The sequence below is a fragment of the Balaenoptera acutorostrata genome, chromosome 1, assembly GCF_949987535.1.
Source record: "Balaenoptera acutorostrata chromosome 1, mBalAcu1.1, whole genome shotgun sequence".
Lineage (NCBI taxonomy): Eukaryota > Metazoa > Chordata > Mammalia > Artiodactyla > Balaenopteridae > Balaenoptera > Balaenoptera acutorostrata.
In genome coordinates, this window is record NC_080064.1 from 159,636,615 (window position 1) to 159,649,650 (window position 13,036).

The 13,036-nt window shown below is 47.3% G+C and overlaps 2 protein-coding genes across 4 annotated transcripts in view; one reads left to right on the plus strand and one right to left on the minus strand.

The window, feature by feature from the left end:
• Positions 1–402: 402 nt before the first annotated feature.
• LOC130704586 (protein kinase C zeta type-like) lies at positions 403–3,552 on the plus strand. The gene is made up of 2 exons (XM_057526183.1): positions 403–736; positions 3,440–3,552. The coding sequence occupies exons 1-2, from the start codon at positions 403–405 to the stop codon at positions 3,532–3,534; spliced, it is 429 nt and encodes a 142-aa protein (XP_057382166.1). The 3' UTR covers positions 3,535–3,552.
• Positions 3,553–9,991: 6,439 nt separating this feature from the next.
• Positions 9,992–13,036, minus strand: part of DSTYK (dual serine/threonine and tyrosine protein kinase) — a 58,091-nt gene continuing 55,046 nt past the window's right edge. For all 3 annotated transcript variants that reach the window (XM_007182794.2, XM_057526141.1, XM_007182796.2), the window contains one exon: positions 9,992–12,703. In XM_007182794.2, the coding sequence (XP_007182856.2) occupies positions 12,516–12,703 (188 nt within the window). In that variant the 3' untranslated portion in view covers positions 9,992–12,515. The remainder of the gene's footprint in view (positions 12,704–13,036) is intronic.

Here is a 13,036-nt window from a genome sequence, read left to right on the forward strand (position 1 = left end):
AGAGGCCGCGATGGTGAGAGGCCCGCGCACCATGATGAAGAGTGGCCCCCCCTTGCCGCAACTGGAGAAAGCCCTCGCATAGGAACGAAGATCCAACACAGCCATAAATAAAGCACACCTAGTATAGTGTAAAAAAAAAAAAAAAAAAAAAAAAGTAATGAAAATACTGATTATTTTCATGTTCACATAAAACTCTTATTTAAAATTCACCATGAGGCCCCGCCCCGCCTGCCGCCAAGTTCCGCGGAGTTGGCTGGACCCGTGCCTCTCAGTGCCCGCGCCGCGCGCTCCCTTCCGCGTTCCGCCGTCTACCCAACCTGCGCCCCGGCCCGGCCGCTGAGGCCCCGCGCCATGGCCCGAGCGTCCGGGGTGCGGCGCTGACGGCGGCCGGCGGAGCGCGCCATGCCCAGCAGGACCGGCCGCAAGATGGACGGGGGCGGAGGCCGTGGCCGCCTGAAGGCGCACTACAGCGGGGACATTCTGATCACCGGCCCGGACTCCGCCACCACCTTTGACAAGCTCTGTGAGGAGGTGCGGGAGATGTGCCACCTCCACCAGGACCACCCGCTCACCCTCAGGTGGGTGGACAGTGAAGGTGACCCCTGCACTGTGTCCTCCCAGATGGAGCTGGAGGAGCCCTTCCGCCTGTCGTGTCAGCGCAAGGACGAAGGGCTCATCCTTCACGTTTTCCCCAGCACCTCCGAGGAGCCAGGCATGCCCTGTCCGGGAGAAGACAGTGAGTACCGCCTCTCCCATGACGTGTGTCACGGTGATGGGTTGACGTGTCTGCTCTGCAAGGCGGGGAAGGATGGAGCTTGGTGGCCCGAGGCTTAGGTGCTCCTCGCGAAGAGTCTGAAAGCAGAGTGGGCAGCTGGTGTGGCCTCGTGTGGGGTTTTCACTGGTGTCCTCGCCCTTGGCTAGGGGTGTACCAACCATCAGACAGGGCACGGGCTCGGTCAGTGGTGCCATGAGGTAAAGCCCAGGAGAAGCCCTGCTGCCCCCGGCGGGAAGGGCCCTGGCTGGGCTGGCTGGACACTGCTCCCGTGTGTCTGTCCCAGCTGCGGCCACCCCCAGACCTGGTCATCGGCCCCTCCCAGTCCATACTGGGCCCCCCAGGGAGGCATCCGTTCCTCCTCCACGGCAGGTCTGTTGGTTGAAGATAGAGTCCCAGGGGCTGTGGGTCAGAGGAGAGCTTCTGACCACGCCCCGGAGGCCCCCAACCCTGAACAGTGTGCCCTGCCTCGTCTTTCAGGGCAGGGCCCCCACTGGATGGGGCATAGAGAAACTTTACACCAATCACCAGACCCTCCTTGGGACCTGGCCTGGTGCTGAGGGGCTCTGGACCACGGTGGCCTCTTGTTCAGTTAGGGGGACTTGGCTCAGCCTCCTGCCAGCAGGGGTCCCAGGGTGGGCTCCGGATCAGGTCCCTGGGCCCGGCCTCTGGGTGCCAGCAGCGTCCTGTGTGGGGTGGGAGCAGATTTGAGCAGAGGCCAGCCTCAGTCTGTGGTCTGTCAGACCCAGTGAAGCTGTTCAGTGGGCACTTGGGTGCGTGAGTCTTGCATTTCGGGGAGCAGTCGGGGCTGAAGAGAGATTTGGGAGCCCTTGTGGCCAGTGATGAGGGCCAGGCCCTGGGGTCTCCCAAAGAGAACAGGGGACCCTGGAGGAGCAGTCAGCAAGGCCATGGAGACATCCCGACCGTGGATTCCTGGCGGGAGTGGAGCAGGCAGTCTGAAGAGGCCAGAGCAGCCCAGGGGCCGGCGGGAGGTGCTGCCCCAGCAGGTGGATGTGGGGGCGGACGTGAAGGGCAGGTTTGGGAAGACTGGGGGGAGACTGAGGAATCCCAGTGCGTCCTGGCTGGGAGGCAGATGTCCGATGGTGGTAGATAAAGCTAGAGGTGGGGGGCGAACCTGGAGCTTCTGAGGCCTGGAAGCCGCCCTGAGAAGGTGGGTGGGGGGAGTCAGTCCCACGGGTAAGACTTTCTGGCCGCCGCCCCCCCCGTCCAGGACAGCAGGCTCCTGTGCGCATGTGCGGTTTCGCTGCGAGCGGCCTTTGGACCTGCCAGGGTGTGGGTCAAGGCAGGACATTGAGGGGGTGGGGAGTGCGGCCAGCTGGGAGCAGACCCCATGAGCAGAAGCCCACCCGCAGGAGCCCCAGGTGGCCAGAGAGGAGCTCGTCGGTGGGGGGCTCGGAGGCGGGTGGGCCTCCCAGGGGTCCTCATCCCCGCGGGGTGCCCCTCCCCGTGACCCCCCGCCCCGGGGTACCCACGTCTCACGGAAGGGGCACACTTTTGATAGTTCACGTTGTCTTTTCAGACACATAAAAGGATAAAATAAGGTAGACCTTCCTGCTGGAAGGAGGGTCCCCTCCACTGTGCTCTGTACCAGGCGTCCCCCAGCTCATTCCTGTGCTCCCTTGATGGCTCTCACCCACAGTGACAGGCTGTCTCTCTGCCCAGAGCCGTCGCCAGCAGCCCGTGCTGGCCCGCGGCACGGGGGTCGCCCAAGCATCTCTGCATCTCGGTCTCCGGCTGCCCGACCATCAGCTCAGGCCAGGGCCCTGGCAGTGCCGCCCCGAGGGGCTTGGGCCTGCCCGTTCTGTCCCCGACTCGGTGCCCTCCTGGCTTCATCCCCGCGTGGACGCCGCCCTGTCTGGGGCCTCATGTAGGGGATGGTGATGGGGGTCGGCACAGCCGATGTGGTGCCCTCCTGGGGTCGTGGGGGTCACGGGGTCTCTGCCGGAGGGTGACGTGGGGTGACGCGTGGGCAGGGGCTGCATCACCGCGGCGGAATGCGGAGAATGTGCGGCCATCCCCACTCGCAAGCAGGTCCTTGAGATGCTCACCAGGGGCGGCTCCGAGCTGCGGGCCACTCGCTTTTGTTGGAACATTCAGCAGCCTCTCGGCGGCCGGTGGGGGTTGGGGTGGACGGAGGGTGGGGGTGGCATCCCCTCCCGGGCTCTGCTCGTCTGGCTCAATCGTGACGATGACCTTGGCCAGTTAGGACGGCCCTGCGCTGGTCCCCCGATGGCCCGGGTGCAGGCGTGATCCTGGCACCTGCGTGGGCGTTGGTGTTCACTGCCAAGGCCGGGCGAGTGAGAAGGGTCAGGCTGGTGGGACAAATGGCACCCTTGACCCGGGTCAGGACCGCATGCAGATGCTGGCGGGTCTGACGGGCGGTAGCCAGACAGGGACACACGGCAGAGATGCAGCCTCGAGGTCATGCCTGGGCATGTCCGGCCGGGCCTGTGTTCGTGGCAGCAAAGCCCCTTCCAGCACCTTCTGTGCAGGTTGTCAGCCTGAATTTAATCGGTTCTATAGGGTTTTTTTTTAATGGTGTAAAGTACACCTAACATAAAATGTGCTATTTTAACCACTTTAAACTGAACAATTCAGTGGCATTTAGTAGGTTCACCACCTCTGCCGTTTCTGAAACACTTTCAGGAAGAAAACCTCGTGCCCACGAGCCGTCACAGCTCCTCCGCTCAGCTCCCGACAGCCACCAAACTGCGCCATCTCTGAGGAGTTACCTGGTGTAGACATTTCATGTAAATGGAATATATGATGTGTGGTCTTCTGTAACTGGCTTCTTAGTGTGATGTTTTTGAACTTCATGCATGTTGTAATGTGTATCAGAACTTCAATCCTTTTTTTTTACCAATTTTTTTATCACAGTGAGATACACATAAAATAAATTTATCATCTTAACCATTAAAAAAAAAAATTCACCATGAGCTAGTTCATAAAGCAAGTTCCCACAAATTTTTAAAAACTGGCATCATACAGACCATGCTGTCTGCCCACAAAAACATAAAGGAATTTATCCTCACACTTAGAAATTTTAAAACATGCCTATGTAAAACTCAGGGTAAAGAAGAAATCACAATGGCAATGAGAAAACACTTAAAACTGAATAATAACAAAAAATGTTACATATTAAAATTTATGGGATGCATTGTATTTAAAGGGAAATTCTGAACGTAAATGTTTACATTAGAAAGATTGAAAGATTAGAAAGATTGAAAGGTTGAAAGATTGTAAAATGTTTACATTAGAAAGATTGAAAATCCATAAGCTAAGCATCCAACTCAAGAAATGGGGGGAGGGGCTTCCCTGGTGGCGCAGTGGTTAAAAATCCGCCTGCCAATGCAGCGGACACGGTTCGAGCCCTGGTCCGGGAAGATCCCACGTGCCGTGGAGCAACTAAGCCCGTGTGCCACAACTACTGAGCCTGAGCCCACGTGCCACAACTACTGAGGCCCGCACGCCTAGAGCCCGTGCTCCACAACAAGAGAAGCCACCACAATGAGAAGCCTGCGCACCATGACCCAAGGGAGCCAAAAATAAATAAATAAATAAATTTATTAAAAAAAAAAAAAGAAGGTGCTGGGAAAATGGACAATGGAATAATCCTAAAAAGGAGAACAAAGAAGATAACTAAGACAAGAGCAGAAATTAATGAAATAGAAAACAAGAGATACAATGGGAAAACAACCAAACCAAAAGTTGGTTCTCTGAGAAAAAGCAAATGGCTCAACTCCAGTACATGTGCACATTGGAATAATACACTGCAGTGAAGTGTATTGTACTACAGTGACAACAAATTAGCTTGGATAAAAATCAGAGACATGTGAGTGAAAATAAAGTTACAGAAGGTTAAATACAGGTGATAGCATTTTTGTAAAGCTCAAGAACATGCAAAACCAAATTATATATTGTTTAGGGTACATGTGTATTTGGGGAAAAAAAATTTTTTTTAAGCAAGAGAATGATAAGCACAATAGTAACCTTGAGGTGGGGGAGAGAGGCAGGGGACTGGCATGTGGGAAGAGCACAGAGGGCCTTTGTGATTAATCTCATTGGGAAGCCATGCCAAGAAAACAAGGAAGGCGGAAGAAAGGAAACAAAAGCTAAGGGGGTCTTCTTACAATGAAAAAAAGTCCAGAGATTTAAAAATGAGGGCTTCCCTGGTGACACAGTGGTTAAGAATCCGCCTGCCAATGCAAGGGACACGGGTTCGAGCCCTGGCCTGGGAAGATCCCACATGCCGCGGAGCAACTAAGCCTGTGCACGACAACTACTGAGCCTGCGCTCTATAGCCCGTGAGCCACAACTACTGAGCCCACGTGCCACAACCACTGAAGCCTGCGCGCCTAGAGCCCGTGCTCCGCAACAAGAGAAGCCACGACAGTGAGAAGCCTGCGCAGCGCAACAAACAGTAGCCCCGGCTCACTGCAACTAGAGAAAGCCCACACACAGCAACAAAGACCCAACACAGCCAAAAATAAATAAATAAATAAATTTATTAAAAAATAAAATAAAATAAAAAAAATAAAATAAAAATGAACTTACCAGAGACCTAGTTGTTTCCCCTCCATGCACAGGCTCCAATCTATAAATCTCCTTCCACGACCTTGCCTCCCAGTAGTGCCAGAAGAGTGGATATGGATGTCGAGCAGCCCAAGAGGTGAACTATAGTGGACATCTGTCAACCTGGAGCCTGTCCTGAATCTAGGTGCCTTTTCTAACTGTTCTTTGATTACCTTTCAGGAATTACTTCTCCATTGAATGCGGTTTTAGTGAGCAGGCAAATCCAGGCGCTTGCCTCCCACCATGGAATCTGGAGGGGAGAGAGCCTTCCAGTTCAGAACCAGTACAGGTAGGAGATAGGCCTGGGGCCTGTGCTGGACCAGTTGAGAAAATCCTCCCTGGCTGTGGACGCATCAGGAGTGAAGATGGTTCTTCACAGCCACGATGAAGAGTTGCTCTGGTTCCAACCCACTGATTCAATCTATGAGCCTGAACTTATAGTTTCCTGTTGATTTTGTGAGCCCCTAAAGTCTTTCCAATACATATTTCCCTTCTCCTAAATTAGCCATTTCATTCATTTTCTTAAATTACAAAAAAAAAAAAATGATGTTCCTAGCAGATGAACAATACAATAACAGAAATTCAATACACTAAAAGTTGGAAGTTCTCTCCCTAGGAAAACCGCTGTTATCATTTTGATATATATCCTTACAAACTTTTTTCTATGCATATATAGAGAGAGATGGACTAGATCTCCAGATAATTTGGGGTTATGGAAGAATGGAAGGGATTTTTACCAAAAAAGGGGTCATACTAAATATATTCTTATATAAATTATTTTTTTACCTGATGATATAGTATAAACATCTTTCCTTGTCAGTACAGAGAAATCTACACCATTCCTTTCAGTGGCTGTATAGCATTCCATGGTATGAGCAACAGAATTTAATCTTCCCGTGTTGTCAGACATTAACTCTGCCTCCAACTTTTTAGTATTACAAATAATGATGCAATAAACACCCTTGTACTTACATAGCTTTGCACACATGTGCAAATACTTCTGTAGGTAGGGACTCCCTGGAAGTCATTTCTGGGGCAAAGGATATATACATTAACATTTTTTGTAATATTTACTGCCAAATTGCCCTTTTGCGGCTGTATCCACTTCCCGACAACATAGGTATGCTCATCCTCCACACTTATGAATAGGTTTTTAATATTTATTTTTAGTAATTTAATAGATGAAATATCTTCTTGGTTTTTCCCGATTGTTAGTGTGGATGAACATCTTTTTTCAAATATTTATTAACCAATTTGCCTTTAGATTTTTTTGATTCATTTCTTCATATTATTAGGAGTATGAACTTTTTATCAGTTATATATTGCAATTCTTCTCTCTAAACTAGTGATTAGTCTTAAATTTGGTTTTGGTGTCTTTGGCTCTTATATATGTTCTTTATATAATTTCTATCACTTTTTTTCCTTATGGCTTCTGGGTTCCTGATCATATTCAAGAAAGTTCTTCCTGACCCCCCCAACTATAAGTGAACACAGTTACATACATTTTCTCCTAGAGGCAGCACAGTGCAGTGGTCCTCTGTAGAAGCAGAGGTTCTGGTGCTGGACTCCTTAGTTTCACATCCCAGTTTTGGCACGTATCAGTTGCATGACCCTTAATCGCTCTGTGCCTTAGTTTTCTCATCAGTAAAATGGGGTTGTGGTGAGGATTAAGTTAGTGAGTATAGGTAAAGCATTTAGAATAGTGCCGAGCACATGGTAAATAATATGTGTGCTCTTATCTAGTTCCTTTACAGCCTTTTTTTCACATTTAGATCTTTGGTATACATTTTTTTGCATGATGATTTGAGTCTATTTTTTTCTCAGATGGATAGCCAGTTTTGTTAAATAGTCTATTTTCCCACTGATTTGAAATGCTACCTTTATTTATTTATTTTTAACATCTTTATTGGAGTATAATTGCTTTACAGTGGTGTGTTAGTTTCTGCTTTATAACAAAGTGAATCAATTATACATATACATATGTTCCCATATCTCTTCCCTCTTGCGTCTCCCTCCCTCCCACCCTCCCTATCCCACCCCTCTAGGTGGTCACAAACCACCGAGCTGATCTCCCTGTGCTATGCGGCTGCTTCCCACTAGCTATCTATTTTACATTTGGTAGTGTATATATGTCCATGCCACTCTCTCACTTTGTCACAGCTTACCCTTCCCCCTCCCCATATCCTCAAGTCCATTCTCTAGTAGGTCTGTGTCTTTATTCCTGTCTTACCCCTAGTTTCTTCATGACCTTTTCTTTTTTTTTCTTAGATTCCGTATATATGTTAGCATACGGTATTTGTTTTTCTCTTTCTGACTTATTTCACTCTGTATGACAGACTCTAGGTCCATCCACCTCACTACAAATAACTCAATTTCGTTTCTTTTTATGGCTGAGTAATATTCCATTGTATATATGTGCCACATCTTCTTTATCCATTCATCTGTTGATGGATACTTAGGTTGCTTCCATGTCCTGGCTATTGTAAATAGAGCTGCAATGAACATTTTGGTACATGACTCTTTTTGAATTATGGTTTTCTCAGGGTATATGCCCAGTAGTGGGATTGCTGGGTCATATGGTAGTTCTATTTGTAGTTTTTTAAGGAACCTCCATACTGTTCCTCATAGTGGCTGTATCAATTTACATTCCCACCAACAGTGCAAGAGTGTTGCCTTTTCTCCACACCCTCTCCAGCATTTATTGTTTGTAGATTTTTTGATGATGACCATTCTGACCGGTGTGAGATGATATCTCATTGTAGTTTTGATTTGCATTTCTCTAATGATTAATGATGTTGAGCATTCTTTCATGTGTTTGTTGGCAATCTGTATATCTTCTTTGTAGAAATGTCTATTTAGGTCTTCTGCCCATTTTTGGATTGGGTTGTTTTTTTGTTACTGAGCTGCATGAGCTGCTTGTATGGTCACCTTATCTTTGACAAAGGAGGCAAGAATATACAGTGGAGAAAAGACAGCCTCTTCGATAAGTGGTGCTGGGAAAACTGGACAGGTACATGTAAAAGTATGAAATTAGAACACTCCCTAACACCATACATAAAAATAAACTCAAAATGGATTAAAGACCTAAATGTAAGGCCAGACACTATCAAACTCTTAGAGGAAAACATAGGCAGAACACTCTATGACATAAATCACAGCAAGATCCTTTTTGACCCACCTCCTAGAGAAATGGAAATAAAAACACAAATAAACAAATGGGACCTAATGAAACTTAAAAGCTTTTGCACAGCACAGGAAACCATAAACAAGACCAAAAGACAACCCTCAGAATGGGAGAAAATATTTGCAAATGAAGCAACTGACAAAGGATTAATCTCCAAAATTTACAAGCAGCTCAATAACGAAATGCTACCTTTAGAATATGCTAAGGAACAGGCCATCCCTAGAAGTGCCCTAAGAGGTCTCAGCCAGTACATGGCCACCTGTGATAACTACACTTGAAAGGAGGCTATTCAATTAGCACTTTGTGGACTCCTTGGGGACCTGTTAAAGACAGAAATTCTGAAGTTGAATTTAATAATGTTCAGAAACTAGGCCTCTCCCCTCTGAGCCCCACCCAAACACGGGTTTGGAAGGCTAGGAAGGCCACCCCAGTCGCTCTGCTTAAAGAGCAAGGCTGCTGAGGACTGTGTTCTCGAAGAAGCATACCCAGGCTAAAAATGTGTACACCACAGACTGATTTCTCCAAGATAATTATGATGAGGAAGAGAACTCAGTCATTCTGAACTTTATAGTAGGAGAATATACGGTATATGCATAAAGATGGGATATAGTTAGCTGTGAAGGATGGCTGGAGTTAGCGGAGAGTTTCACAAGTGTGACAGGCTTATCTACATTAGATGACTATTGTGTAGGGGAGGCTGAGAACCAGAGATTCAACTCTAGCTTTTCCTTTAAGACTTAATCACAAACACATCAACTGTTTAAGGTGTGCTGCCATCTCCTGGCCAAACTTGTGTTGCAGTCAGATCACAAGCCATTACAGCAAAAAGTGAAGCAGCCCTGAGTATGATGTGGTAATCCAAAACAAAACAAACGCGCACACCCCCTGGGAGAAGGCATGCTGCATGCTGACTGACAGTCCCTGGTGGCTACAGATAGCGCTGCTCTGCTGGTAGAGGCCTAGGATGGTGTCCATCAGGCACTGCCGAGCAAGCAAATCTGAAGAGCAGGCTGAGCCTAAGAAGAAAATTCAAATATTCCACATGCAGATAGGCCCATATATGGATTCCATGCCCAGATTCTCTCACAGTGTAATGAAGAGTAGATAGGCTTGTGCAGAAGTTCAGAATGTTGCAAGTTCATGCTGAAAAGAGGCTGGCGGAAAGGGTGTGAACCCAGGAGAGGCTCTGAAAAATAAATTGCTATCACTCCACTTTGCTCCCTTCTTCTTCGCTCTCCTACCTCCCATTCCCGGGCCCTACCCTCTGGTAGTGGTCATGTCAAGTGCCCAGAGACCGAGAGCAATCCATGGGGGAGAGTAACATGTTCCATCAATCTCCAAGGCAAACTGAAAGACCTCTAGGGTCCCAGTGGAAATGGAATGGAATAGAGAGCATTCTGCAGACACAGTGAGGTTAAGGGAAAACAAAAGCCAAACAGATATAAACCTAAAACGTTAATGTGATCTTTATTATACAGCACATCTGGTGTTTGTGCACCCCAGAAGTATACACAATACTCTATAAAACCAAACCCAGCCATTCAAAATTACACTAAATGAAGACTTAACCCATAGCTGCATCTCTTAAAAATATACACAATTAACACTGTCCTGCTGTAACAATATCTTGGAAAGAGACAGGTAGTACAAGGAGGGAGAGAGTGTAAGAACTGAAGTTTGTGCCAAAGTAATTTTCTCTTGTTATTGCACTTTTATTCTACACACTTAGTATGTTACACTTTTATTTAACACTGTAATAATAAACATTAGTCCTTTGAAACAAACAGAAACATTACATAAAGACAAAAGACAACAAGCTGTCCAGACCAATTTCCTTTTCAACCATCTGAGTAAGGTGTCCCCCCAGTGTCAGATGTTCACACACAGTCTCTTCAGTCAGCTCTGTGGACTGGATGTTAACAAAGCAGATAAAGTTAAAAATAAAACACTTTTCAGAACAGTAGTGTACTTAAAACCCCCAAGGGAGTTTGCCATACAGGTTTCTCAAGTTGACTCCCTCCTAACCCACTTAAACATCACACTAGCCCTGACCCACCCCACCCCCATATTTAGAAGGATAAACCTTCTTTTTTTTTTTTCTTTTAAAGAAAAAGTGGGTTATTTGATCCAGCAAATCCAAAAATCAAGCTTTGAAAACTCAAAGAAAGCAACTACTCTTTCGGCAATGGACTCTTCGAGGGCCATTTATTCCACTCTGATGCAGTATGAACTTAGGAGGTTCCCTGATTAGTCAGATGGAATACCACGCATGCCTTCTCTCCAAAGCAAGGCCAGAGGGAGTCTATTCCCCAAAGTGCTGTTATAATCACCAATCCCTTTTGGCTTCTCAGTGCTAAATAATAAGCCAAAAAATAAAGTGTCATTCAGTGCAGTTATCACTTTGCAGCCCTGCTACCCCAAACCACTTTGCTGATCAGGAAAAAACTTTGTCAACACCTCTTTGGCAGCTCAAGTGAAAATGCAAAAAAATGCATTGGAGAGCTGACAGGTACTAGTTGAGAGTTCTACCAGTCCCCTGTTTCTATCCGTGGTAGTAATATATCCCTCCCTTCACTCTTTCCTTGAATTTTAGTGTTAAAAATTAGGAGAAGCTGCTGCCTAGGCTCTGTCCCCTTGAAACTGATGGAGTCACAAATGACTTCTTTGGTCTGGGAAGAACCAGCACAGTCCTCCTTCCCAGAGAAGTGAAAGGCTTTCGCTCAATCAATGAGCCACTCTCTGCAGAGGATCCAGGGAACAAGGGCATGCCTGTGGAAACCTCACCCCGACGTGCATTCCTCAACGCCCCCAGACTGACCTTGCCACTGGCTCCCTAGGCACTAAGGCAGCTACTCTGGAGCCCCAGGCTCCACTGCGTCTTCTGATTGCTCTGCAGGAAGGTCCGTCACTCAATTCTGAAGCAACAGAAGCGACCAGACCTCAAGCACATTAAAAATGGCCAGGTAATCATTTTCAGGCTGGGGTAAATTGCCCTAATTAAGTTGGTAAGAAGGATGGAACACAGTAAGGGTAACTCTTTCATCCCATCCTTCTTCCTCCCCCTGCCACGATCTCACCTCACCACGTGGGAGCACAGACAACCAAAGCTAGGAGGTAAAATCTTCAGGACTTTGGCCTTGTTGAGCCCTCTACAGCCCAAGTGCTGCCAGGCCTCTTTGAATATCTAGTGTCTTCCCAAGTAATATACAATACAGTACATTTCATGGCATTGCATCACTTAAATAACGGATGCCAAGGAACAAAGAACCCCAAATTAGCAGACACTGTTATTCAACAAAAGCAAAGTATACACGCGTGTCATACATATGTATTCCTGTACTCAGCCTGCTGAGTGTTTAAATAACACTTCCAAATATCTACATGTGGACTCTGGCTGGCCTGCGCCTTTTCTCAGAAAAATGAACTGCAACCACTCATCTCCTTACTAAGCATCAGCCCCTCCCCTGCTTCTCCCTGCTCAGGCAAAAAATGTGGGCAATCTGCTGGTGTCTGAGAGCAGACTAAGCCACGGGGGATAAACTGAAAAGGGACTCTGGGTGGAGAAAAACCTAACCTCCCAGGTGTAAATGGAGCTATGAACTAAGACTTCCAAAGAATGTTAGGAATGTGAGCTCCACAATGGGAGCACAGAGTCCTAATTATGGCTGGAGTTAAAAGACAGTCTGGAAAAGGGAACTATGTAAGACTTTTCTTGAAATTTCATACAGAAGAGATTTATACTGACTTTTTGGCTAAAGAAATAGCTTGGGCATCAGTGAACTGGATATGCTCACAGCCATCCAACTCTTCCCTATCCAGGAGTCATCTCTGCCTGGGAAGGTCTCAAGTTGCCCAGCAAGCATCAGTCCCCTTGGGAGCTCTCTGTAATGAATGTCAAATTCTTCCCATAGCCAAAAGGTGAGGGGAAGGAAAGAAATAAAGAGTGAAAGAGAAAGGTCTCTGCTTTCAAGTAGAATCATCGAGTCCTCTGTTTGGCCTCTCAGAATGTGACTTGCATAGCCGGTCCATGATGCCCTGGAGCATGGGCTGGACAATGCCCAAGAGAGGTCTCTGAGAGGGGTCACCATCCCAGCAGGCTTCCATCAATTGCCAGCACTCCTCATCAAACACAGGAAGGCGTTCTGGACGGGCCCCTAGAGAAAGGAGCATGGAAATAAGACCAGAGGCAGCGAGAAGGGAACCAACACAATGAAGAGGCATGATCAGCTCACAGGCTGATTACCCAGTTGGGGCTCGGGATGCTAAACAATGCAGTGAGCTTTGGCTTCAACTGCAAATATCTAGGTTAGAACCTAATAGTAACTGTGATGAAAAACTGGAATACACTGGCATAGGATGTTGAAGAATTAGAAATTTTAAAGATAAAAACCTTTCTGAGAGTTCAGAACCACGCTGCCTGGAAGCAAAGGTTTGACTTAAATGTCTTTTCTGGATTCCATGATGGTTTAAATGTGTATGAGGTCCTG

What these genes read in the sequence shown, in the direction of transcription:
- LOC130704586 (XM_057526183.1), top strand. Translation starts at nt 403, where the DNA reads ATGCCCAGCAGGACCGGCCGCAAGATGGACGGGGGCGGAGGCCGTGGC. An exon ending in GCCCTGTCCGGGAGAAGACA is followed by an intron (nt 737 to 3,439) that starts GTGAGTACCGCC and finishes AAACACTTTCAG; the next exon opens with GAAGAAAACCTCGTGCCCAC.